Source organism: Salvelinus namaycush, chromosome 10 (assembly GCF_016432855.1).
Source record: "Salvelinus namaycush isolate Seneca chromosome 10, SaNama_1.0, whole genome shotgun sequence".
NCBI classification, from domain to species: Eukaryota; Metazoa; Chordata; class Actinopteri; order Salmoniformes; family Salmonidae; genus Salvelinus; species Salvelinus namaycush.
The window spans coordinates 19,609,576-19,633,436 of NC_052316.1; the positions used below are offsets into that span (position 1 = coordinate 19,609,576).

Below are 23,861 nucleotides of genomic sequence, written 5' to 3' on the forward strand. Positions count from 1 at the left end.
CAGTCACACTATGGTAATACGACAGTTACAGTGACAGTAACAGCGGCATTGTTTAAAGTGGCTAGTGATACATTACATCAAGATGGCAAGATGCAGTAGATGGTATAGAGTACAGTATGTACATATGAGATGAGTAATGTAGGGTATGAAAACATTATATGGAGTGGCATTGTTTAAAGTGGCTAGTGATACATCACATCAAGATGGCAAGATGCAGTAGATGGTATAGCGTACAGTATATACATATGAGATGAGTAATGTAGGGTATGTAAACATTATATAAAGTGGTTAGTGATAAATTGATTACATCAATTTTTCCATTATTAAAGTGGCTGGAGTTGAGTCAGTATGTTGGCAGCAGCCACTCAATGTTAGTGATGGTTTAACAGTGATGATTTAACAGTCTGATGGCCTTGAGATAGAAGCTGTTTTTCAGTCTCTCGGTCCCCGCTTTGATGCACCTGTACTGACCTCGCCTTCTGGATGATAGAGGGGTGAACAGGCAGTGGCTCGGGTGGTTGTTGTCCTTGATGATCTTTTTGGCCTTCCTGTGACATCGGGTGGTGTAGGTGTCCTGAAGGGCAGGTAGTTTGCACCCGGTGATGCGTTGTGCAGACCTCACTACCCTCTGGAGAGCCTTCCGGTTATGGGCGGAGCAGCTGCCGTACCAGGCGGTGATACAGCCCTGTCACGACTTCTACCGAAGGTGTCACGTTCCTGACCTGTTTTCTGTTAGTTTTGTATGTGTTAGTTGGTCAGGACGTGAGTTTGGGTGGGCAGTCTATGTTTTCTGTTTCTATGTTGGTTTAAAGGGTGACCTAATATGGCTCTCAATTAGAGGCAGGTGTTTTTCATTTCCTCTGATTGAGAGTCATATTAAGGTAGGTGTTTTCACACTGTTTGTTTGTGGGTGGTTGTCTCCTGTGTCAGTGTCTGTATGTTACGCCACACGGGACTGTTCTCTGTATGTTTGTTCGTTCGGTTTTTGTGTAGTCAGTTTTCCTGTTATTGCGTTCTTCGTGTTTCATGTAAGTTCGTCGTCCAGGTCTGTCTACATCGTTTATTTGTTTTGTTAATTATTCAAGTGTAGTTCGTTTTTTCGTCTTGTTTAATAAATCATGTCATTTCACAACGCTGCGCCTTGGTTCAATCCATGCTCCTCCTCTTCGGATGAAGAGGAGGAGGACTACCGTTACAGAACCACCCACCAATCCAGAACCAAGCAGCGCAAGTTTGAGCAGCGGCCAAGAAATCAGGACTCATGGACTTGGGAGGAAGTATTGGAGGGAAAAGGACACTGGGCTCATATTGGGGAATATCGCCGCGCTCGTGAGGAGATGGAAGCAGCGCGAGCCCAGGAGCGGTGGTATGAGGAGGCAGCAAAGAGACGTGGCTGGAAACCGGAGAATGAAGCTCAAAACCGGATTTATGAAGGTACGCGGCTAGCACGGAAGCCCGTGAAGAAACCCCAAAAATTTCTTGGGGGGGGGCTAAGAGGTAGTGGGCCAAGGGCAGGTAGGAGACCTGCGCCCACTTCCCAGGCTAACCGTGGAGAGCGGGAGTACGGGCAGACGCCGTGTTACGCAGTAGAGCGCACGGTGTCTCCTGTACGTGTGCATAGCCCGGTGCGGGTTATTCCACCTCCCCGCACTGGTAGGGCTAGATTGGGCATTGAGCCAGGTGCCATGAGGCCGGCTCAACGCGTCTGGTCTCCAGTGCGTCTCCTCGGACCGGCATACATGGCACCAGCCTTACGCATGGTGTCCCCGGTTCGCCTACATAGCCCGGTGCGGGTTATTCCACCTCCCCGCACTGGTCGGGCGACGGGGAGCATTCAACCAGGTAAGGTTGGGCAGGCTCAATGCTCATGGGAGCCAGTACGCTTGCACGGTCCGGTATTTCCGGCGCTACCTCCCCGCCCCAGCCCAGTACCACCAGTGCCTACACTACGCACCAGGCTTCCAGTGCGTCTCCAGAGCCCTGTTCCTCCTCCACGCACTCTCCCTATGGTGCGTGTCTCCAGCCCAGTGCACTGTTCCTTCTCCCCGTACTCGTCCTGATGTGCGTGCACTCAGCCCGGTGCCACCAGTGCCGGCACCACGCACCAGGCCTATAGTGCGCTTCGAGAGGTCAGTGTGCCCTGTCCCTGCTCCCCGCACTAGGCTTGAAGTGCGTGTCTCCAGTCCGGTGCCTCCAGTTTCGGCACCACGCACCAGGCCTACAGTGCGTTTCAGCCGGCCAGAGTCTGCCGTCTGCCCAACGGCGCCTGAACTGTCCGTCTGCCAAGCGCCGCATGAACTGCCCGTCTGTATTGAGCCTTCAAAGCCGCCCGTCTGCCATGAGCCTGCAAAGCCGCCCGTCTGCCATGAGCCTACAGAGCCTTCCGCCAGACAGGAGCCGCTAGAGCCTTCCGCCAGACAGGAGCCGCTAGAGCCTTCCGCCAGACAGGAGCAGCCAAAGCCTTCCGCCAGACAGGATCAGTCTGAGCCATCCGTCTCCGCAGCGCCATCTGAGCCATCCGTCTCCTCAGCGCCATCTGAGCCATCCATCTCCCCAGCGCCGTCTGAGCCATCCGTCTCCCCAGCGCCATCTGAGCCATCCGTCTCCCCAGCGCCGTCTGAGCCATCAGTCTCCCCAGCGCCGTCTGAGCCATCCGTCTGTCCCGAGCCATTAGAGCCGCCCGTCTGTCCCGAGCCGTCAGAGCCGTTAGTCAGTCAGGAGCCGCTAGAGCCATTCGTCAGTCAGGATCTGCCAGAGCCGCCAACCAGACAGGATCTGCCAGAGCCGCCAACCAGACAGGATCTGCCAGAGCCGCCAACCAGACAGGATCTGCCAGAGCCGCCAACCAGACAGGATCTGCCAGAGCCGCCAACCAGACAGGATCTGCCAGAGCCGTCAGCGAGCCATGAGCGTCCAGAGCCGTCAGCCAGCCATGAGCGTCCAGAGCCGTCAGCCAGCCATGAGCGTCCAGAGCCGTCAGCCAGCCATGAGCGTCCAGAGCCGTCAGCGAGCCATGAGCGTCCAGAGCCGTCAGCGAGCCATGAGCGTCCAGAGCCGTCAGCCAGCCATGAGCGTCCAGAGCCGTCAGCCAACCATGAGCTGTCCCTCAGTCCGGAGCTGCCATGTATCCAGAACTGCCCCTCAGTCCAGAGCTGTCTCTCTGTCCGGAGCTGCCCTTCAGTCCGGAGTTGCCCCTCTATCCTGAGCTACCTCTCTATCCTAAGCTACCTCTCTATCCTGAGCTACCTCTCTATCCTGAACTACCTATCTGTCCTGAGCTACCTTGTCCCGGAGCTGTCCCTTATTTTGATGTTACCCGGTATATTAGGTGGGTGGAGTAAGAGGGTGGTCATTCTGAGGGAGAGACGTAAGCTGGGATTGACTATGGTGGGGTGGGGACCTCGCCCAGAGCCTGAGCCACCACCGTGGTCAGATGCCCACCCTGACCCTCCCCTAGACTTTGTGCTGGTGCGCCCGGAGTTCGCACCTTAAGGGGGGGGTTATGTCACGTTCCTGACCTGTTTTCTGTTAGTTTTGTATGTGTTAGTTGGTCAGGACGTGAGTTTGGGTGGGCAGTCTATGTTTTCTGTTTCTATGTTGGTTTAAAGGGTGACCTAATATGGCTCTCAATTAGAGGCAGGTGTTTTTCATTTCCTCTGATTGAGAGTCATATTAAGGTAGGTGTTTTCACACTGTTTGTTTGTGGGTGGTTGTCTCCTGTGTCAGTGTCTGTATGTTACGCCACACGGGACTGTTCTCGGTATGTTTGTTCGTTCGGTTTTTGTGTAGTCAGTTTTCCTGTTATTGCATTCTTCGTGTTTCATGTAAGTTCGTCGTCCAGGTCTGTCTACATCGTTTATTTGTTTTGTTAATTATTCAAGTGTAGTTCGTTTTTTCGTCTTGTTTAATAAATCATGTCATTTCACAACGCTGCGCCTTGGTTCAATCCATGCTCCTCCTCTTCGGATGAAGAGGAAGAGGAGAACCGTTACAGAAGGTAGCTCCTCTCCCTGTTCGGGCGGCGCTCGGCGTCGCCGGTCTACTAGCCATCACCGATCCCTTTTTCCTTTTCTGTTTGTTTTGTCTTTTCACACCTGGTTTCATTTGCGTTAATTTCTGTGTGTATAATTGTAACCTGTTGCCTGCCTATGTTTGTGCGGGATTAGTCTTTTATTGTGATGTGCTCGGTTAGATCATACCGTTATTTGTTTTCACGGATTCGTAAGTGTAATCGTGTCGGAACTTTGTTTTTTCCTCCGTTTGTACGGGTTCTCTGTTGTTGAGGGCGTTGTACCTTTTCGATTGTCCCATTCCTGTGTTGGTGGACTTTCTTATTAAAACACGCTTCTCAGACATCCCTGCTCTCCTGCGCCTGACTCCTACACCTACCACCTAGACGCACATTATCACAAGCCTGACAGTATGCTCTCGATTGTGCATCTGTAAAGGTTTGTGAGTGTTTTTGGTGACAAGCCGAATTTCTTCAGCCTCCTGAGGTTGAAGAGGCGCTGCTGCGCCTTCTTCACCACGCTGTCTGTGTGGGTGGACCATTTCAGTTTGTCCGTGATGTGTATGCCGAGGAACTTAAAACTCTCCACCCTCTACACTACTGTCCCGTCAATGTAGATAGGGGGCTACTCCCTCTGCTGTTTCCTGGAGTCCACGATCATCTCCTTTGTTTTGTTGACATTGAGTGTGAGGTTATTTTCCTGACACCTCACTCCGAGGGCCCTCACCTCCTCGCTGGAGGCCATCTCGTCGTTGTTGGTAATCAAGTAACACTACAGTAACAGTAACAGTAACAGTGCCCGTACAAGTGACAGTGACAGTGACCGTACAGTAACCGTACAGTAACAGTAAAAATACAGTAACAATAACAGTAACACTACAGTAACAGTAATAGTAACAGTACAGTAACAGTAACACCACAGTAACAGTAAAACAACAGCAAAAGTGACAGTAACCGTACAGTAACAGTAAAATTACAGTAACAGTAACACTACAATAACAGTAAAACAACAGCAAAAGTGACAGTAACCATACAGTAACAGTAAAAATACAGTAAAAGTAACAGTAAAAATACAGTAACAGTAACAGTAACACCACAGTAACACTACAGTAACAGTAACAGTAACACCACAGTAACAGTAACACCACAGTAACAGTAACAGTAACACTACAGTAACACCACCGTAACAGTAACAGTAACACCACAGTAACACTGCAGTAACACTACAGTAGCTCTACAGTAACAGTAACAGTAACAGTAACACGACAGCAACACCACAGTAACAGTAACAATAACACTACAGTAACAGTAACAGTAACACTGCAGTAACACAACAGTAACACAACAGTAACACGACAGTAACATTAACAAGTAACGGTAACAGTAACACTACAGTAACACTGCAGTAACAGTACAGTAACAGTAACAGTAACAGTAACGGCAACAGTACCACTACAGTAACACTGCAGTAACACTACAGTAACAGTAACACTACAGTAACAGTACCACTACGGTAACAGTAGCAGTAACAGTAACACTAGAGTAACAGTAACATTAACACTAGAATAACAATAACAGTAACAGTACAATAACAGTTAAACAACAGCAAAAGTGACAGTAACCGTACAGTAACTGTACAAATACAGTAACAGTAACAGTGACACTACAGTAACAGTGACAGTAACAGCAACAGTAACAGTCAAATTAAAAGTCACACTACAGTAACAGTAACAGTAACACTACAGTAACGCTACAGTAACAGTAACAGTACAGTAACAGTAACAGTAACACTACAGTAACAGTAACAGTAACACTGCAGTACCAGTAACAGTAGCACTACAGCAACAGTAACAGTATCAGTAACACCACCGTAACACTACAGTAGCAGTAACAGTAACAGTAACAGTAACAGTAACACCACAGTAACACTACAGTAACAGTAACAGTAACACTACAGTAGCAGTAACAGTAACAGTAACAGTAACAGTAACACCACAGTAACACTACAGTAACAGTAACAGTAACACTACGGTAACATGCCAGTAACACTCCAGTAACAGTAACAGTAACACTACAGTAGCAGTAACAGTAACAGTAACAGTAACAGTAACAGTAACACCACAGTAACACTACAGTAACAGTAACAGTAACACCACAGTAACAGTAACAGTAACAGTAACAGTAACACTACGGTAACATGCCAGTAACACTCCAGTAACAGTAACAGTAACAGTAACACTGCAGTAACAGTAACACTACAGTAACAGCAACAGTAACAGTAACACCACAGTAACACTACAGTACCACTACAGTAACAGTAACAGTAGCACTGCAGTAACAGTAACAGTAGCACTGCAGTAACACCCCAGTAACACTACAGTAACAGTGACAGTAACAGCAACAGTAACAGACACAGTACAGTAACACTACAGTAACAGTAATGGTAACAGTGACACCCCGGTAACAGTAACCCTACAGTGACCGTAACAGTAACACTACAGTAACACCACAGTAACAGTATCAGTAACAGTAACGGTACATAGCAGTAACAGTAACACCCTGGATCGTACAGTACAGAACAAAGCACTGGATATATAGAGAGAGGGGGAGGTTCAGACTGTACGAAAAGACAGTCTGTCCTAACATACTGTTGATGTACCATAGCCTCAGTGATTCTTTCCTTTGACTAATAGTGTGATTATTTGGTACCTAGCAGAGCAGCATATACAGTGAATTGCATAAAGTGGAGCAGCAATGCTCACTTCACTATAACACCACTCTCATGCCAGAAACGTTCCCCCCAACAGGGGGCACCAGAGAAAGTCAGAGAGTATTTCTTTTCTGCTTGTTATGTTATGACTCCATGATCCCCACTCTTTTCATAAATAAGCTGTGTATGAAAATGAATAATGCCCTTGAGACGCTATATGTCATTACCCAGTGTCAGACACACACCGTGTACCATGGGGCTGCTAGAGTGTTGGGACTGTGGGGAGATTTTGGCATGGGGGAGAGGGTGTTGGGGGCAGATGCTGTGGCAAGATGAATGGCCTGCCCAAACCACATTATACACACATTGTATAGTTTAATTACCCCCGGAAAAAGCATGGAACAACACAGGTAACTCTAGAAGGCCTTAACTCTAGAAGGCCACCCTTTTCCTCCTGTTCTTGTTTTCTTTCTGTAGTTTGGACATGGTTCCTGAAGAATGGCATCCAAGGTAAATGCAGCGGGGGCCGTTAATAGTTATCGGCCATATGGAAGGAAGGAGCTCTTATAAACACTAGTTCTCCTCCAGCTCTTCTCTACTCTGAGGAGTCTGCAGCTGGGAAGATGGAGAGGGTGCCAGAGAAGACCCTGGATGGATGGGCCAAGACAGACAGACAGCGACAGAGAAAGACAAACAGACAGAGATGAAACAGAGACAGACAGATGGTGGTAGAGAGAGAGAGTCCCGGTCTGTGTTCCCATAGGCCTCCCCAGTACTATGCTCTATGAATGCATCTATAATGTGCTACGCATGTTTATCAGGCATTAGAACACTTCATAAGTAAAGTGGTAGCAGAAGTTGATGTCAGAAGGTGACTGTGGGATGTTTTGATATCAGCTTCTCTGAGGGCTGCTTCAGGCAGAAACCTAAAGGAAACGTAGGTCTCCACGGCCTGGTGCTCGCGAGTATGTACTCTCCGGGTTATCGCCCGGTTACTGCCGCGCTGCAGCCGTTTCCCATCAGCTCACACTACCTGTCAGCCCTCACTCACACACACACACACACGCACGTGCACGCGCACGCACACACACACGCACACGCACACACACACACACACACACACACACACACACACACACACACACACACACACACACACACACACACATACCGGCCTTTCAGCTGAAGGAACCCCCTACTCCCCCTCTAAACCCCTACTCCCCCTCTAAACCCCCTACTCCCCCACTAAACCCCCTACTCCCCCACTAAACCCCCTACTCCCCCTCTAAACCCCTACTCCCCCTCTAAACCCCCTACTCCCCCACTAAACCCCCTACTCCCCCACTAAACCCCCTACTCCCCCTCTAAACCCCCTACTCCACCACTAAACCCCCTACTCCACCACTAAACCCCCTACTCCTCCAGTCTGCTCTCTCTCTCATTCCTTAGCTCTGGCTGGGAGGACTGGTTTTGGTTCACTTGTTATCTGTGGTTCACATGGGTTTCTGTGTTCCCAATGAAAACACGTTTTAATAAAGGAAGGATGTATCTTCAGATTCATCAAGCCTTATTTCCTCCACCGGTTCACTGGAATGCTGGCCATGGATTAATTAGATGAACATTAACTAGTTATTCCTAATACACATTCAGTGTATGCCCATGCACACACAAAAACACACGCATGCGCACGCACGCACGCACGCACGCACGCACGCACGCACGCACGCACGCACGCACGCACGCACACTCACACACACACACACACACACACACGCACGCCGCACGCACACACACACACTCCCCTCTCCTACAGGACACAGTGCACCATTCAGGAAACATTAGCAGCATCAGCATGGAATGCTAATTGAAACAAACAGTTCATGGTTCCTTCATTTCTGGATTTGGGAGGAACTGCTGGTAATTGGCACTATAGCTGTGTGTGTGTGTGCATGCGCATAAGTTTGTGTGGGTGTGTGTGCATGTGTGAGTGTATTTTACATATGTTTCTACATGCCAGAGATCTGGGAACCATTGAAGACTATTATTGTCCTGCTCTTTCTCCAGTTTTGCTTTCAAACATGTGAATTAGATAAAATTGCTCACCAATTGTTCACCATAAACACACATTAACATTGGTGTCGCGCACACGCACGCACGCACGCACGCACGCACGCACGCACGCACGCACGCACACACACACACACACACACACACACACACACACACACACACACACACACACACACACACACACACACACACACACACACACACACACACACACACACACACACACACACACACACACACACACTCGGAACTGTAACCGTGAGCATTCCTTGCCTCCACTGAGATGTGGGGTGTGTAGCACTGTAAGTTCCTCTCCTCAGCTCTACGCTCTATTAGTCTTTACTGGTGGCTGGAGACAGCTGAGGGAGGGCTGAGGTGCAGGGGAGCACTGTGAACATGGCCTCCTGACTTCATCTGTCTCCTCTGCTCTGGCTGACAAAACCCACCTCTGACTGGGCCATAAGGAAAGGTCATCTACCATTTACTACTGTCCCCCCATCCAACCTGCCGCCACTTCCAGCTCCCTCTGTCCCATCACTAAGCTTCAGTGCTGGTGAAAAACAGACACACAGAGTTTCTGTAAGCACCAGAGATGGGGTCCCATTGAAGTGCCCATAGGCACAGATCTAGGTTCAGATTACCATCTCAAAATCCTCCCCTTAATCTGTAGAGGTGACCATAGATCAGGGTTTCCTGGACTCATGACCTCCCAAACCTCCCCACTCACCTGCACCAAAAGCAAAGAAGAAGGTCTGGGAGGGGTTTCGCTGGATGAGTGCGGAGATGCGGCGTGCCATTCGCTCGTTGCGTTTGTAGATGAGCTCCTGACGGAAGTAGCTGTCAATCTGCAGCGCCGTGGTCCTCTCATGGGCTGGTAGGGAACTGTTGATGAAGTGAGGGAGCTGAGAGAGAGCGATAGAGAGAGAGAAAGAAAGAAAGAAAGAAAGAAAGAAAGAAAGAAAGAAAGAAAGAAAGAAAGAAAGAAAGAAAGAAAGAAAGAAAGTAAGAAAGTAAGAGAGGGGGAAGGGTGAAGAGAGAGCAGGAGAGGGAGGGGAAGGGGAAAGAAAAGGAAAGCGAGAGGGACAGAGTGAGAGAACAAGGAAAGAGAGAAGGACAGAGTGAGAGAAGGAGGGTGTTAGTGACGTCCTGGCACACGTGTGCCTCGTGTGAGTGTGCAACCTGGCAGGAGAAAGTGTTCCTGACATTTCTGCCAGCATGTGTAGCATGACAGCCTGATGGAAAATGACTACCTGCTACAGAGAGAGAGAGAGAGAGAGAGAGAGAGAGAGAGAGAGAGAGAGAGAGAGAGAGAGAGAGAGAGAGAGAGAGAGAGAGAGCGAGAGAGAGAGAGAGAGAGGACTGACTCTACTGATGTGTGTATATGTGTGTTTGCATGCCTACGTGTGTGTGTGTGTGTGTGTGTGTGTGTGTGTGTGTGTGTGTGTGTGTGTGTGTGTGTGTGTGTGTGTGTGTGTGTGTGTGTGTGTGTGTGTGTGTGTGTGTGTGTGTGTGTGTGAGAATGTGTGTTTAATTGCGGTTTGATTGATTTACAGCCGACAGCGTCCTGGCTGTAGTCAGCTCTTGGCCGGCTCAGAGGGCTAGGCAGGCCGTTAATCTGCAGGGATTATTAGAGGTCCTGGGGGAATGGGAGTGGAGTGGGAGGGAGTCTGGTGTTTAGAGGGGGGCCTCAAGGGCCACCTTTACAGCGGTAGGCTGAGGATCCTGCTCTGCTCTATTATACAGCTGCACACACACATACACACCAGGGCCAGGCTGCAGACTGCACCTGAGCCCCAATGTACTGCTCTCAGGGAGTATCCTGTTCAGTTTCTTACAGCTCTGGGGTCAAAGTGTTTGTTAGGAACAAGTTCCTCTCCACTTCCTGACCAGGGCTACTCTCCCCAGTGGAGATGGAGGGAGCGAGGGGAGAGGGGAAAAGAAGAGAGAGATGGAGAGAGACAGGAAGGGGTTATCGGGAAAAGAGGTCAGAGGGTACAGGGGTGTGTGAGGGAATGTGTGTGTGTGTGTGTGTGTGTGTTCGTGTGTGTGTGTGTGTGTGTGTGTGTGTGTGTGTGTGTGTGTGTGTGTGTGTGTGTGTGTGTGTGTGTGTGTGTGTGTGTGTGTGTGTGTGTGTGTGTGTTGTCTCTTGGGGCTTTGAAGACTGATTGCCTGGAGGGCCCTGAACTGTACTGTATGATGTGGACACCTGTAGCTGCTGATCAAAGCCTGTGTCTGATTGCAACTAGCTCTCACAGTCTCAAGTCAGAATTAGACATTCATCCATGTTTGTCAAATTTCGAAGTTGTTGCAAACGTCACATCTCAAACTGTTTAAGGTTAAGTTTAGGCATTAACTCTGTATTTTTAAGTTTAGGGTTAAGTTTAGGCATTAACTCAGAAAAGTTAAGGTTATGCATTAACTCTGAATAGTTAAGGCAAGGGTTAAGGTTTGGGATAGGCTTAAAATGCTGGATTCAAAATTGCAACCTTTGGAACATTCAGAGGCTGATGCTTACGCCCATCTGCATCCCTGTCAACAACACCTAGCAAAACCCAAACCTACTTGAAGGTAACAGCGCTCACTGCTGCCCCTAGTGGCCAGTTTTCTACATCATCTCCCGACGTCCTCAAACATTTTAAGGCTCCCAAGTGGTGCAGCGGTCTAAGGCACTGCATCTCAGTGATAGAGGCGTCACTATAGACCCTGGTTTGATACCGGGCTGTATCACAACCAGCTGTGATCGGGAGTTCCATAGGGCGGCGCACAATTGGCCCAGCGTTGTTCGGGTTAGGGGAGGGGTAAGCCTTCATTGTAAAATAAGATGGATGTTGAATACTGACTTGTATCATGGGTGACCTGGCTGCTGATTGAGCTGCAGCACTAAATGTGATGAAAAGGACTGGACAGCTGCATGAAAAGCACCTAATTACATAGGTATGTGTGAGTGATGAGCTGCGCTGTTAGCATCAATAGTCTCTAGCCATTAAAAAATGATGGTCCACAGATCTAATTGAATCTGAACAACCCTTTAACTATAATAGAATATGGAAAAATATGACCTTGGCATCCCATAATCTGAACCATCAATTTATACATTTTAGGTTTGTTCACAGACTGTATTTAACACCAAGGAAACATTTTACGATGAAATTGGCCTCAACTCCTAAGTGTTCACTGTGTCCCCTAAATCAGGTAGGCACATTCCTTTATATGACGTGGGAGGAGTACCCTGAATTTAAATGCTTCTGGGGCAAAGTTACAACATCCATTTCGAAGTGGTTGAATATAAATATTCAATGCTTTGCATCTATTATGTTACTGAAAGATGATAGCTCCTTGAATCTCTCAATCAATCAATCGCTCTCCGTAGCCGATGTGAGTAAGACCTTTAACAGGTCAACATTCACAGACAGATTACCAGGACGTGTACTCCGAGCATGCGCTGACCAACTGGTAAGTGTCTTCACTGACTTTATCAACCTGTCCCTGACCGAGTCTGTAATACCAACATGTTTCAAGGAAACCACCTTAGGCCCTGTGCCCAAGAACACCAAGGTAACCTGTCTAAATGACTACTGACCCATAACACTCACATCTATAGTCATGAAGTGCTTTGAAAGGCTGGTCATGGCTCACATAAACACCATTATCCCAGAAACCCTAGACCCACTCTTATTCGCATACCGCCCCAACAGATCCACAGATGACGCAATGTCTATTGCACTCCACACTGCCCTTTCCCACCTGGACAAAAATAACACCTACGTGAGAATGCTGTTCATTGACTACAGCTCAATGTTCCACACCATAGTGCCCACGCAGCTCATCACTAAGCTAAGGACCCTGGGACTAAACACCTCCCTCTGCAACTGGATCCTTGACTTCCTGACGGGCTGCACCCAGGTGGTAAGGGTAGGTAACAACACATCTGCCACGCTGATCCTCAACACCGGGGCCCCTCAGGGGTGCGTGCTCAGTCCCCTTCTGTTCTCCCTGTTCACCCATGACTGCATGGCTAAGCACGATTCCAACACCATCATTAACTTTGCCGACGACACAACAGTGGTAGGCCTGATCACCGACAACGATGAGACAGCCTATAAGGAGGAAGTCAGAGATCTGGCTGTGTGGTGCCAGGATAACAACCTCTCCCTCAATGTGATCAAGACAAAGATGATCGTGGACCACAGGAAAAGGAGGGCCGAGCATGCCCCCATTCTCATCGACGGGGCTAAAGTGGAGCAGGTAGAAAGCTTCAAGTTCTTTGGTGTCCACATCACCAACGAACTGTCATGGTCCAAACACACCAAGACAGTCATGAAGAGGGCACGACAACACCTATTCCCCCTCAGGAGACTAAAAAGATTTGGCATGGGTCCTCAGATACTCAAAAGGTTCTACCTCTGTACCATCGAGAGCATCCTGACTGGTTGCATCACCACCTGGTATGGCAACTGCTCAGCCTCTGACCACAAGGCACTACAGAGGGTAGTGCATACGGCCCAGTACATCACTGGGGCCAAGCTTCGTGCCATCCAGGACCTCTATACCAAGCGGTGTCAGAGGAAGGCTCTAAAAATTGACTCCAGCCACCCTAGTCATAGACTGTTCCCCTTGCTACCACATGGCAAGCGGTACCGGAACGCCAATTCAAGGGCCAAAAGGCTTCTTAACAGCTTCTACTCCCAAACCATAATACTCCTGAACAGCTAACCAAATGGCTACCCGGACTATTTGCATTGACCCCCGCCCCCATTTTTACACTGTTGCTACTCTCTGTTTATTATCTATGCATAGTCACTTAACCTCTACCTACATGTACAGTGAGGGAAAAAAGTATATGATCCCCTTCTGATTTTGTACGTTTGCCCACTGACAAAGAAATGATCAGTCTATAATTTTAATGGTAGGTTTATTTGAACAGTGAGAGATAGAATAACAACAAAAAAATCCAGAAAAACGCATGTCAAAAAATGTTATAAATTGATTTGCATTTTAATGAGGGAAATAAGTATTTGACCCCCTCTCAATCAGAAAGATTTCTGCCTCCCAGGTGTCTTTTATACAGGTAACGAGCTGAGATTAGAAGCACACTCTTAAAGGGAGTGCTCCTAATCTCAGTATGTTACCTGTATAAAAGACACCTGTCCACAGAAGCAATCAATCAATCAGATTCCAAACTCTCCACCCTGGCCAAGACCAAAGAGCTCTCCAAGGATGTCAGGGACAAGATTGTAGATCTACACAAGGCTGGAATGGGCTACAAGACCATCGCCAAGCAGCTTGGTGAGAAGGTGACAACAGTTGGTGCGATTATTCGCAAATGGAAGAAACACAAAAGAACTGTCAAAAGAACTGTCAATCTCCCTCGGCCTGGGGCTCCATGCAATATCTCACCTCGTGGAGTTGCAATGATCATGAGAACGGTGAGGAATCAGCCCAGAACTACGCAGGAGGATCTTGTCAATGATCTCAAGGCAGCTGGGACCATAGTCACCAAGAAAACAATTGGTAACACACTACGCCGTGAAGGACTGAAATCCTGCAGCGCCCGCAAGGTCCCCCTGCTCAAGAAAGCACATATACATGCCCGTCTGAAGTTTGCCAATGAACATCTGAATGATTCAGAGGACAACTGGGTGAAAGTTTTGTGGTCAGATGAGACCAAAATGGAGCTCTTTGGCATCAACTCAAATCGCCGTGTTTGGATGAGGAGGAATGCTGCCTATGACACCAAGAACACCAACCCCACCGTCAAACATGGAGGTGGAAACATTATGCTTTGGGAGTGTTTTTCTACTAAGGGGACAGGACAACTTCACCGCAAAGGGACGATGGACGGGACCATGTATCGTCAAATCTTGGGTGAGAACCTACTTCCCTCAGCCAGGGCATTGAAAATTGGTCGTGGATGGGTATTCCAGCATGACAATGACCCAAAACACACGGCCAAGGCAACAAAGGAGTGGCTCAAGAAGAAGCACATTAAGGTCCTGGAGTGGCCTAGCCAGTCTCCAGACCTTAATCCCATAGAAAATCTGTGGAGAGAGCTGAAGGTTCGAGTTGCCAAACGCCAGCCTCGAAACCTTAATGACTTGGAGAAGATCTGCAAAGAGGAGTGGGACAAAATCCCTCCTGAGATGTGTGCAAACCTGGTGGCTAACTACAACAAACATCTGACCTCTGTGATTGCCAACAAGGGTTTTGCCACCAAGAACTAAATCATGTTTTGCAGAGGGGTCAAATACTTATTTCTCTCGTTAAAATGCAAATCAATTTATAACATTTTTGACATGGGTTTTTCTGAATTTTTATTTTGTTATTCTGTCTCTCACTGTTCAAATAAACCTCCCATTAAAATTATAGACGGATCATTTCTTTGTCAGTGGGCAAACGTACAAAATCAGCAGGGGATCAAATACTTTTTTCCCTCACTGTACATGTGTTATATATGTTAACTCTTAGATAGCAATCACCTCACTCTCTCCCAATTCTCCAGTGGATACAGTTACTATTTAACTTTTTAGGGATAGGTGTAACGGCTGTCTAATTCCTCCTCCTCGGATGAGGAGGAGCATGGATCGGACCAACACGCAGCGAGGTATGTAGACATAATGATTTATTAAATGAAGACGAAACACGAAGAACACTTGAATAAACTACAAAACAACAAACGACGTTAAACAGACCTGAACTTGTGAACATAAAAAACCATGAACGCACGAACAGGAAAGAACGAACGAGACGAGACAGTACCGTGTGGTGTAACAAACACAGACACAGCAACAATCACCCATAAACAAACAGTGAGAACAGCCTACCTTAATATGGTTCTCAATCAGAGGAAACGTCAAACACCTGCCCCTAATTGAGAACCATATCAGGCAACACATTTAACCCAACATAGAAACACATAACATAGACTACCCACCCAGCTCACGTCCTGACCAACTAAACAAAGTTAAACAAAGGAAAATAAGGTCAGGAACGTGACAGTACCCCCCCCCCCCCAAGATGCGGACTCCGGCCGCAAAACTGAACCTCAAGGGGAGGGTCTGGGTGGGCATCTGTCCACGGTGGCGGCTCCGGCTCCGGACGTGGTCCCCACCCCACCATAGTCAATCCCCGCTTCCGTAGCCTCCTCCAAATGGCCACCCTCCAAATTAACCCCACTGGATTAAGGGGCAGCACCGGACTAAGGGGCAACACCGGACTGAGGGGCAACACCGGACTGAGGGGCAACACCGGAATGAGGGGCAACACCGGAATGAGGGGCAACACCGGAATGAGGGGCAACACCGGACTGAGGGGCAGCTCCGGACTGAGGGGCAGCTCCGGACTGAGGGGCAACACCGGACTGAGGGGCAACACCGGAATGAGGGGCAACACCGGAATGAGGGGCAACACCGGAATGAGGGGCAACACCGGAATGAGGGGCAACACCGGACTCTGGCTGCTCCTGTCTGGCGGACGGCTCTGGCTGCTCCTGTCTGGCGGACGGCTCTAGCGGCTCGGGACAGACGGACAGCTCTGACGGCTCGGGACAGACGGGCAGCTCTGACGGCTCGGGACAGATGGGCAGCTCTGACGGCTCGGGACAGACGGGCAGCTCTGACGGCTCGGGACAGACGGGCAGCTCTGACGGCTCGGGACAGACCGGCAGCTCTGACGGCTCGGGACAGACGGGCAGCTCTGACAGCGCTGGGCAGGCAGGCAGCTCAGACAGCGCTGGGCAGGCAGGCAGTTCTGGGCAGACTGGCAGTGCAGGCGGCTCTGGGCAGACGGGCACACCTGTAGGGAGGAGACGGAGAGACAGCCTGGTGCGTGGGGCTGCCACAGGACCCACCAGGCTGGAGAGACCTACAGGAGGCTTGATGTTAAGAAGAGGCACCTGAAGGACTGAGCTGTGGGGGAGCACTGGAGCTCTGGTGCGCAGCCTTGGCACCACTCCCCCAGGCTGGAATACTACTCCAGCCCGTACCCTCCAGAGTGCAGGCACAGGTTGAACCGGGCTGTGGATGAGCACTGGAGATCTAGTGCCTACTACGCGCACCTCTCCCTTAGGCTCCACTCCCACATTTGCCTGGTACGAGCGGAGCGTAGGCATAGGACGCACTGCACCCTCCCAGCGCCCCGGAGACACAGCACGCAGAGCCGGCGCAGGATACCCTGGACCGAAACTGCGTACCGGAGACCAGACGCGCTGAGCAGGCACAATACGCCCCGGCTGGATGCCCACACTCACATGACACTTTCGGGGGGCTGCCCTATAGCGCACCGGGCTATGGGCACGCACTGGCGACACCGTGCGCTTAACCGCATAACACGGTGCCTGACCAGTCACGCGTTGCTTATAATAAGCACGAGGAGTGCGCTCAGGTCTGCTACCTGGCTTAGCCACACTCCTCTCTAGCCACCCCCAAAAAAAATTCTGGGGTTGCCTCTCGTACCTGTCGCGCTGCCGTGCTGCCTCCTCATATCGCCGCCACTCAGCTTTCGCTTCCTCCAGCTCAGCTTTGGGGCGGCGATACTCCCCAGCCTGTGCCCAGGGTCCTTCTCCGTTCAAAATCTCCTCCCATGTCCAGGAGTCCTGGGATTTCTGCTGCTGCTGTCGCTGCCCTTTTCCCCGCTGCTTGATCCTTTGTTGGTGGGTGATTCTGTAACGGCTGTCTAATTCCTCCTCCTCGGATAAACAGACCTGAACTTGTGAACATAAAAAACCATGAACGCACGAACAGGAAAGAACAAACGAGACGAGACAGTACCGTGTGGTGTAACAAACACAGACACAGCAACAATCACCCACAAACAAACAGTGAGAACAGCCTACCTTAATATGGTTCTCAATCAGAGGAAACGTCAAACACCTGCCCCTAATTGAGAACCAAATCAGGCAACACATTTAACCCAACATAGAAACACATAACATAGACTACCCACCCAGCTCACGTCCTGACCAACTAAACAAAGTTAAACAAAGGAAAATAAGGTCAGGAACGTGACAATAGCAGCACTGGTGGAGCGAGTGGTCGCATTTCGCTCCGCAGGTAGTATTACATTTCATTACAGTACAACGGTTTGACTTGTCTGATCTTAGCTAGCTACATAGCCGTCTTTGTATCAAAGATAATTGTGTAGTTTAGAGTATTATCGTAATTACCGAGGTTAGCTAGTCAGCTATTTTCGTCCTAGTCAACACTGCTAGCTAGCCAGCAGCTAGCAGCTAGCCAACGTCTACCGTCTACCGAATTGCAGCACTGTAGAAACTATTACATTACAACGGAACGACTTGATTGGTGTAGTGTTAGCTGGCTACATAGTTGTCTTTGCTGTCTTTGTATCCAAGATAATTGTGTAGTTAGAGTAATTGTCAAGGTTATCTAGCCAGTTACCGAGGCTACCTAGCCAGCTACACTTTCAAACTAAGTCAACAACGCAGCCACTGCTAGCTAGCCTACTCCACCAGCCAGCAGCACTATCATTTTAGTCAATAAGATTTTTTGCAACGTAAGCTTAACTTTCTGAACATTTGAGACGTGTAGTCCACTTGTCATTCCAATCTCCTTTGCATTAGCGTAGCCTCTTCTGTAGCCTGTCAACTATGTGTCTGTCTATCCCTCTTCTCTCCTCTCTGCACAGACCATACAAACGCTTCACACCGCGTGGCCGCCGCCACTCTAACCTGGTGGTCCCAGCGCGCACGACCCACGTGGAGTTCCAGGTCTCCGGCAGCCTCTGGAACTGCCGATCTGCGGCCAACAAGGCAGAGTTCATCTCAGCCTATGCTTCCCTCCAGTCCATCGACTTCTTGGCACTGACGGAAACATGGATTACCACAGATAACACTGCTACTCCTACTGCTCTCTCCTCGTCTGCCCACGTGTTCTCGCACACCCCGAGAGCCTCTGGTCAGCGGGGTGGTGGCACTGGGATCCTCATCTCTCCCAAGTGGACACTCTCTCTTTCTCCCCTGACCCATCTGTCTATCGCCTCCTTTGAATTCCATGCTGTCACAGTTACCAGCCCTTTCAAGCTTAACATCCTTATCATTTATCGCCCCCCAGGTTCCCTTGGAGAGTTCATCAATGAGCTTGACGCCTTGATAAGTTCCTTTCCTGAGGATGGCTCACCTCTCACAGTACTGGGTGACTTTAACCTCCCCACGTCTACCTTTGACTCATTCCTCTCTGCCTCCTTCTTTCCACTCCTCTCCTCTTTTGACCTCACCCTCTCACCTTCCCCCCCTACTCACAAGGCAGGCAATACGCTTGACCTCATCTTTACTAGATGCTGTTCTTCCACTAATCTCATTGCAACTCCCCTCCAAGTCTCCGACCACTACCTTGTATCCTTTTCCCTCTCGCTCTCATCCAACACTTCCCACACTGCCCCTACTCGGATGGTATCGCGCCGTCCCAACCTTCGCTCTCTCTCCCCCGCTACTCTCTCCTCTTCCATCCTATCATCTCTTCCCTCTGCTCAAACCTTCTCCAACCTATCTCCTGATTCTGCCTCCTCAACCCTCCTCTCCTCCCTTTCTGCATCCTTTAACTCTCTATGTCCCCTATCCTCCAGGCCGGCTCGGTCCTCCCCTCCTGCTCCGTGGCTCGACGACTCATTGCGAGCTCACAGAACAGGGCTCCGGGCAGCCGAGCGGAAATGGAGGAAAACTCGCCTCCCTGCGGACCTGGCATCCTTTCACTCCCTCCTCTCTACATTCTCCTCTTCTGTCTCTGCTGCTAAAGCCACTTTCTACCACTCTAAATTCCAAGCATCTGCCTCTAACCCTAGGAAGCTCTTTGCCACCTTCTCCTCCCTCCTGAATCCTCCTCCCCCTCCCCCCTCCTCCTCCCTCTCTGCGGATGACTTCGTCAACCATTTTGAAAAGAAGGTCGACGACATCCGATCCTCGTTTGCTAAGTCAAACGACACCGCTGGTTCTGCTCACACTGCCCTACCCTGTGCTTTGACCTCTTTCTCCCCTCTCTCTCCAGATGAAATCTCGCGTCTTGTGACGGCCGGCCGCCCAACAACCTGCCCGCTTGACCCTATCCCCTCCTCTCTTCTCCAGGCCATTTCCGGAGACCTTCTCCCTTACCTCACCTCGCTCATCAACTCATCCTTGACCGCTGGCTACGTCCCTTCCGCCTTCAAGAGAGCGAGAGTTGCACCCCTGCTGAAAAAACCTACACTCGATCCCTCCGATGTCAACAACTACAGACCAGTATCCCTTCTTTCTTTTCTCTCCAAAACTCTTGAACGTGCCGTCCTTGGCCAGCTCTCCTGCTATCTCTCTCAGAATGACCTTCTTGATCCAAATCAGTCAGGTTTCAAGACTAGTCACTCAACTGAGACTGCTCTTCTCTGTGTCACGGAGGCGCTCCGCACTGCTAAAGCTAACTCTCTCTCCTCTGCTCTCATCCTTCTAGACCTATCGGCTGCCTTTGATACAGTGAACCATCAGATCCTCCTCTCCACCCTCTCCGAGTTGGGCATCTCCGGCGCGGCCCACGCTTGGATTGCGTCCTACCTGACAGGTCGCTCCTACCAGGTGGCGTGGCGAGAATCTGTCTCCGCACCACGTGCTCTCACCACTGGTGTCCCCCAGGGCTCTGTTCTAGGCCCTCTCCTATTCTCGCTATACACCAAGTCACTTGGCTCTGTCATATCCTCACATGGTCTCTCCTATCATTGCTATGCAGACGACACACAATTAATCTTCTCCTTTCCCCCTTCTGATAACCAGGTGGCGAATCGCATCTCTGCATGTCTGGCAGACATATCAGTGTGGATGACGGATCACCACCTCAAGCTGAACCTCGGCAAGACGGAGCTGCTCTTCCTCCCGGGGAAGGACTGCCCGTTCCATGATCTCGCCATCACGGTTGACAACTCCATTGTGTCCTCCTCCCAGAGTGCTAAGAACCTTGGCGTGATCCTGGACAACACGCTGTCGTTCTCAACTAACATCAAGGCGGTGACCCGTTCCTGTAGGTTCATGCTCTACAACATTCGCAGAGTACGACCCTGCCTCACACAGGAAGCGGCGCAGGTCCTAATCCAGGCACTTGTCATCTCCCGTCTGGACTACTGCAACTCGCTGTTGGCTGGGCTCCCTGCCTGTGCCATTAAACCCCTACAACTCATCCAGAACGCCGCAGCCCGTCTGGTGTTCAACCTTCCCAAGTTCTCTCACGTCACCCCGCTCCTCCGCTCTCTCCACTGGCTTCCAGTTGAAGCTCGCATCCGCTACAAGACCATGGTGCTTGCCTACGGAGCTGTGAGGGGAACGGCACCTCCGTACCTTCAGGCTCTGATCAGGCCCTACACCCAAACAAGGGCACTGCGTTCATCCACCTCTGGCCTGCTCGCCTCCCTACCTCTGAGGAAGTACAGCTCCCGCTCAGCCCAGTCAAAACTGTTCGCTGCTCTGGCACCACAATGGTGGAACAAACTCCCCCACGACGCCAGGTCAGCGGAGTCAATCACCACCTTCCGGAAACAACTGAAACACCACCTCTTTAAGGAATACCTAGGATAGGATAAAGCAATCCTTCTAACCCCCCCCCCCCCCCCCCCCCCCCTTAAAAGAGTTAGATGCACTATTGTAAAGTGGTTGTTCCACTGGATATCATAAGGTGAATGCACCAACTTGTAAGTCGCTCTGGATAAGAGCGTCTGCTAAATGACTTAAATGTAAATGTAAATGTAATAGGGGGCAGTATTCAGGAAATTTGGATGAATGACGTGCCCAAAGTAAACTGCCTGTTACTCAGGCCCAGAAGCTAGGATATGCATATAATTAGATAGATTAGAAAACACTCTGAAGTGTAATGGCTGTGAGTATAACAGAACTGATATGCCAGGCAAAAACCCGAGGACAATCCATCCGGATTCTTTTTTTTTGTTGAGGTCACAGCTCATTTAAATGCTTGTTTATAGGAGATTCAAAGGAATACCTCCCAGATTGCTGTTCCTATGGCTTCCACTAGATGTCAACAGTCTTTAGAAAGGGTTTCAGGCTTGTTTTTTGAAAAATGACTTAGTAATTATAGTTTTTCAAGGTGGCTCTCATTTTGACTGTAGTCTTGCGGAGCGCACCTCGTTATTTATCTCCGGTATTGAACATACTACATTCCGTCTTAAATTTTATCGTTTATTTACACATTAGGGTACCTGAGGATTGATTAGAAACGTTGTTTGACTTGTTTGGACGAAGTTTATTGGTAACTTTTGGGATTCCTTTGTATGCACGTTGCACGAGTGGAATGGGTGGATTACTGAATCAAACGTGCCAACTAAACTGACTTTTTATGGATACAAAGAAGGACTTTATCGAACAAAACAACCATTTGTTGTGTAGCTGGGACCCTTGGGATTGCAAACAGAGGAAGATCTTCAAAGGTAAGTGATTTATTTTATCGCTATTTCTGACTTTTGTGACACCTCTGCTGGTTTGGAAAATGTTTAATGCTTTTGTGTGTGGGGCGCTGTCCTCAGATAATCGCATGGTATGCTTTCGACCTAAAGCCTTTTTGAAATCTGACAATGCAGCTGGATTAACAATAAGTTATGCTTTTAAACGATGTAAGACACTTATATGTTCATGAATGTTTAATATTACGATTTTTGTATTTTGAATTTCACGCTCTGCAATTTCACCGGATGTTGTCGAGGTGGGACGCTAGTGCCCTGACAGTGTTGCCAACTCCTCAGTAAGGAAAGTAGCTATTGGCTGTCCTAAAAGTAGCTAGAAGTCGCTAAATGACGTCATTGCCTAATTTGCATAATTGGCCATGTGCATGTAATTGTGATGGACGCTGTAGGAGAGAGGAATAACGTTGTGGGAGAGACAAAAAGTGAGTAAAAAACACCCTAAATATGTTTAGAAGTACAGCGAATAAGATCCAGATATTTGAGGCCATACTCCTCCTTCAGCACTTTATGGACCCCATTGTTAATCTCGTCATAACAGAGGCATTGTCAGTCCCTATCCCCAGGAGTTTCTCTTTTTTAAGACAACGCTTCTCGACGAAAGCCACAAAGGTTAGGGGAATGGGATGGGGTTGGCGGTGGAGACAGGTTAGGGGAATGGGTTGGGGGTGAAGACAGGTTAGGGGAATGGGATGAGGGGTTGGGGGTGGAGACAGGTTGGGGGAATGGGATGGGGGGTTGGGGGTGGAGACAGGTAAGGGGAATGGGATGGGGGGTTGGGGTTGGGGTTGAAGACAGGTTAGGGGAATGGGATGAGGGGTTTGGGGTGGAGACAGGTTGGGGGAATGGGATGGGCTGTTTGGGGTGGAGACAGGTTGGGGGAATGGGATGGGGGGTTGGGGGTGGAGACAGGTAAGGGGAATGGGATGGGGGGTTGGGTGTGAAGACAGGTTAGGGGAATGGGATGAGGGGTTTGGGGTGGAGAAGGGTTGGGGGACTGGGATGGGGGGTTGGGGGTGGGGACAGGTTGGGGGAATGGGATGGGGGGTCGGGGTGGAGGCCCACTTTTTATTTAGCTTTTTTTCCCCTGTTTATACTGAAGTAAGTAAGACTTTGTAGATATGCACTTATTGTAATGTTCTATTTTTTATAGATTTTTTATTCTTCTGAGTGGCAGTCCACAGGTAAATGTATGAAATAATGAATTGAAAATATATGGAATATGAAATTATATAAATGTAAATATTGTGCCTGTAACCACCCCCCAATGAAAAAAAGACAAATTATCTCGCGCTCCCCCAAAACACTCTCATCCCATCTCACAGTCTCTTAATCTCCGCTTTCTGTCTCGCTCACGCTCTCGCTCTCTATCTCTATCGCTTGCTCTCTCTCGCTCTCTCTCTCGCTTGCTCTCTCTCTCTCGCTCACTCTCTCTCTCTCCGATCTCAGTCTCTTAATCTCCTCTTTCTGTCTCTCTCTCGCTCTCGCTCTCGCTTGCTCTCTCTCTCTCTCTCTCTCTCTCTCTCTCTCTCGCTCTCTCTCTTTGTCTGTCTTTCTACTTTCTCTCAAGACCTGGATTTCATGGTACATCTAAGAACTGTATTCAAACACTTTGATCTATATGCCACCATGTGTTAC

The 23,861-nt window shown here is 49.3% G+C and overlaps 1 protein-coding gene across 1 annotated transcript in view; it reads right to left on the reverse strand.

Moving 5' to 3' along the window:
• trabd2b (TraB domain containing 2B) overlaps positions 1-23,861 on the reverse strand; it is a 142,173-nt gene that overhangs the window by 23,763 nt on the left and 94,549 nt on the right. Inside the window, exon 4 of the mRNA XM_039003123.1 lies at positions 9,517-9,691. Coding sequence (XP_038859051.1) covers positions 9,517-9,691 — 175 coding nt within the window. The remainder of the gene's footprint in view (positions 1-9,516; positions 9,692-23,861) is intronic.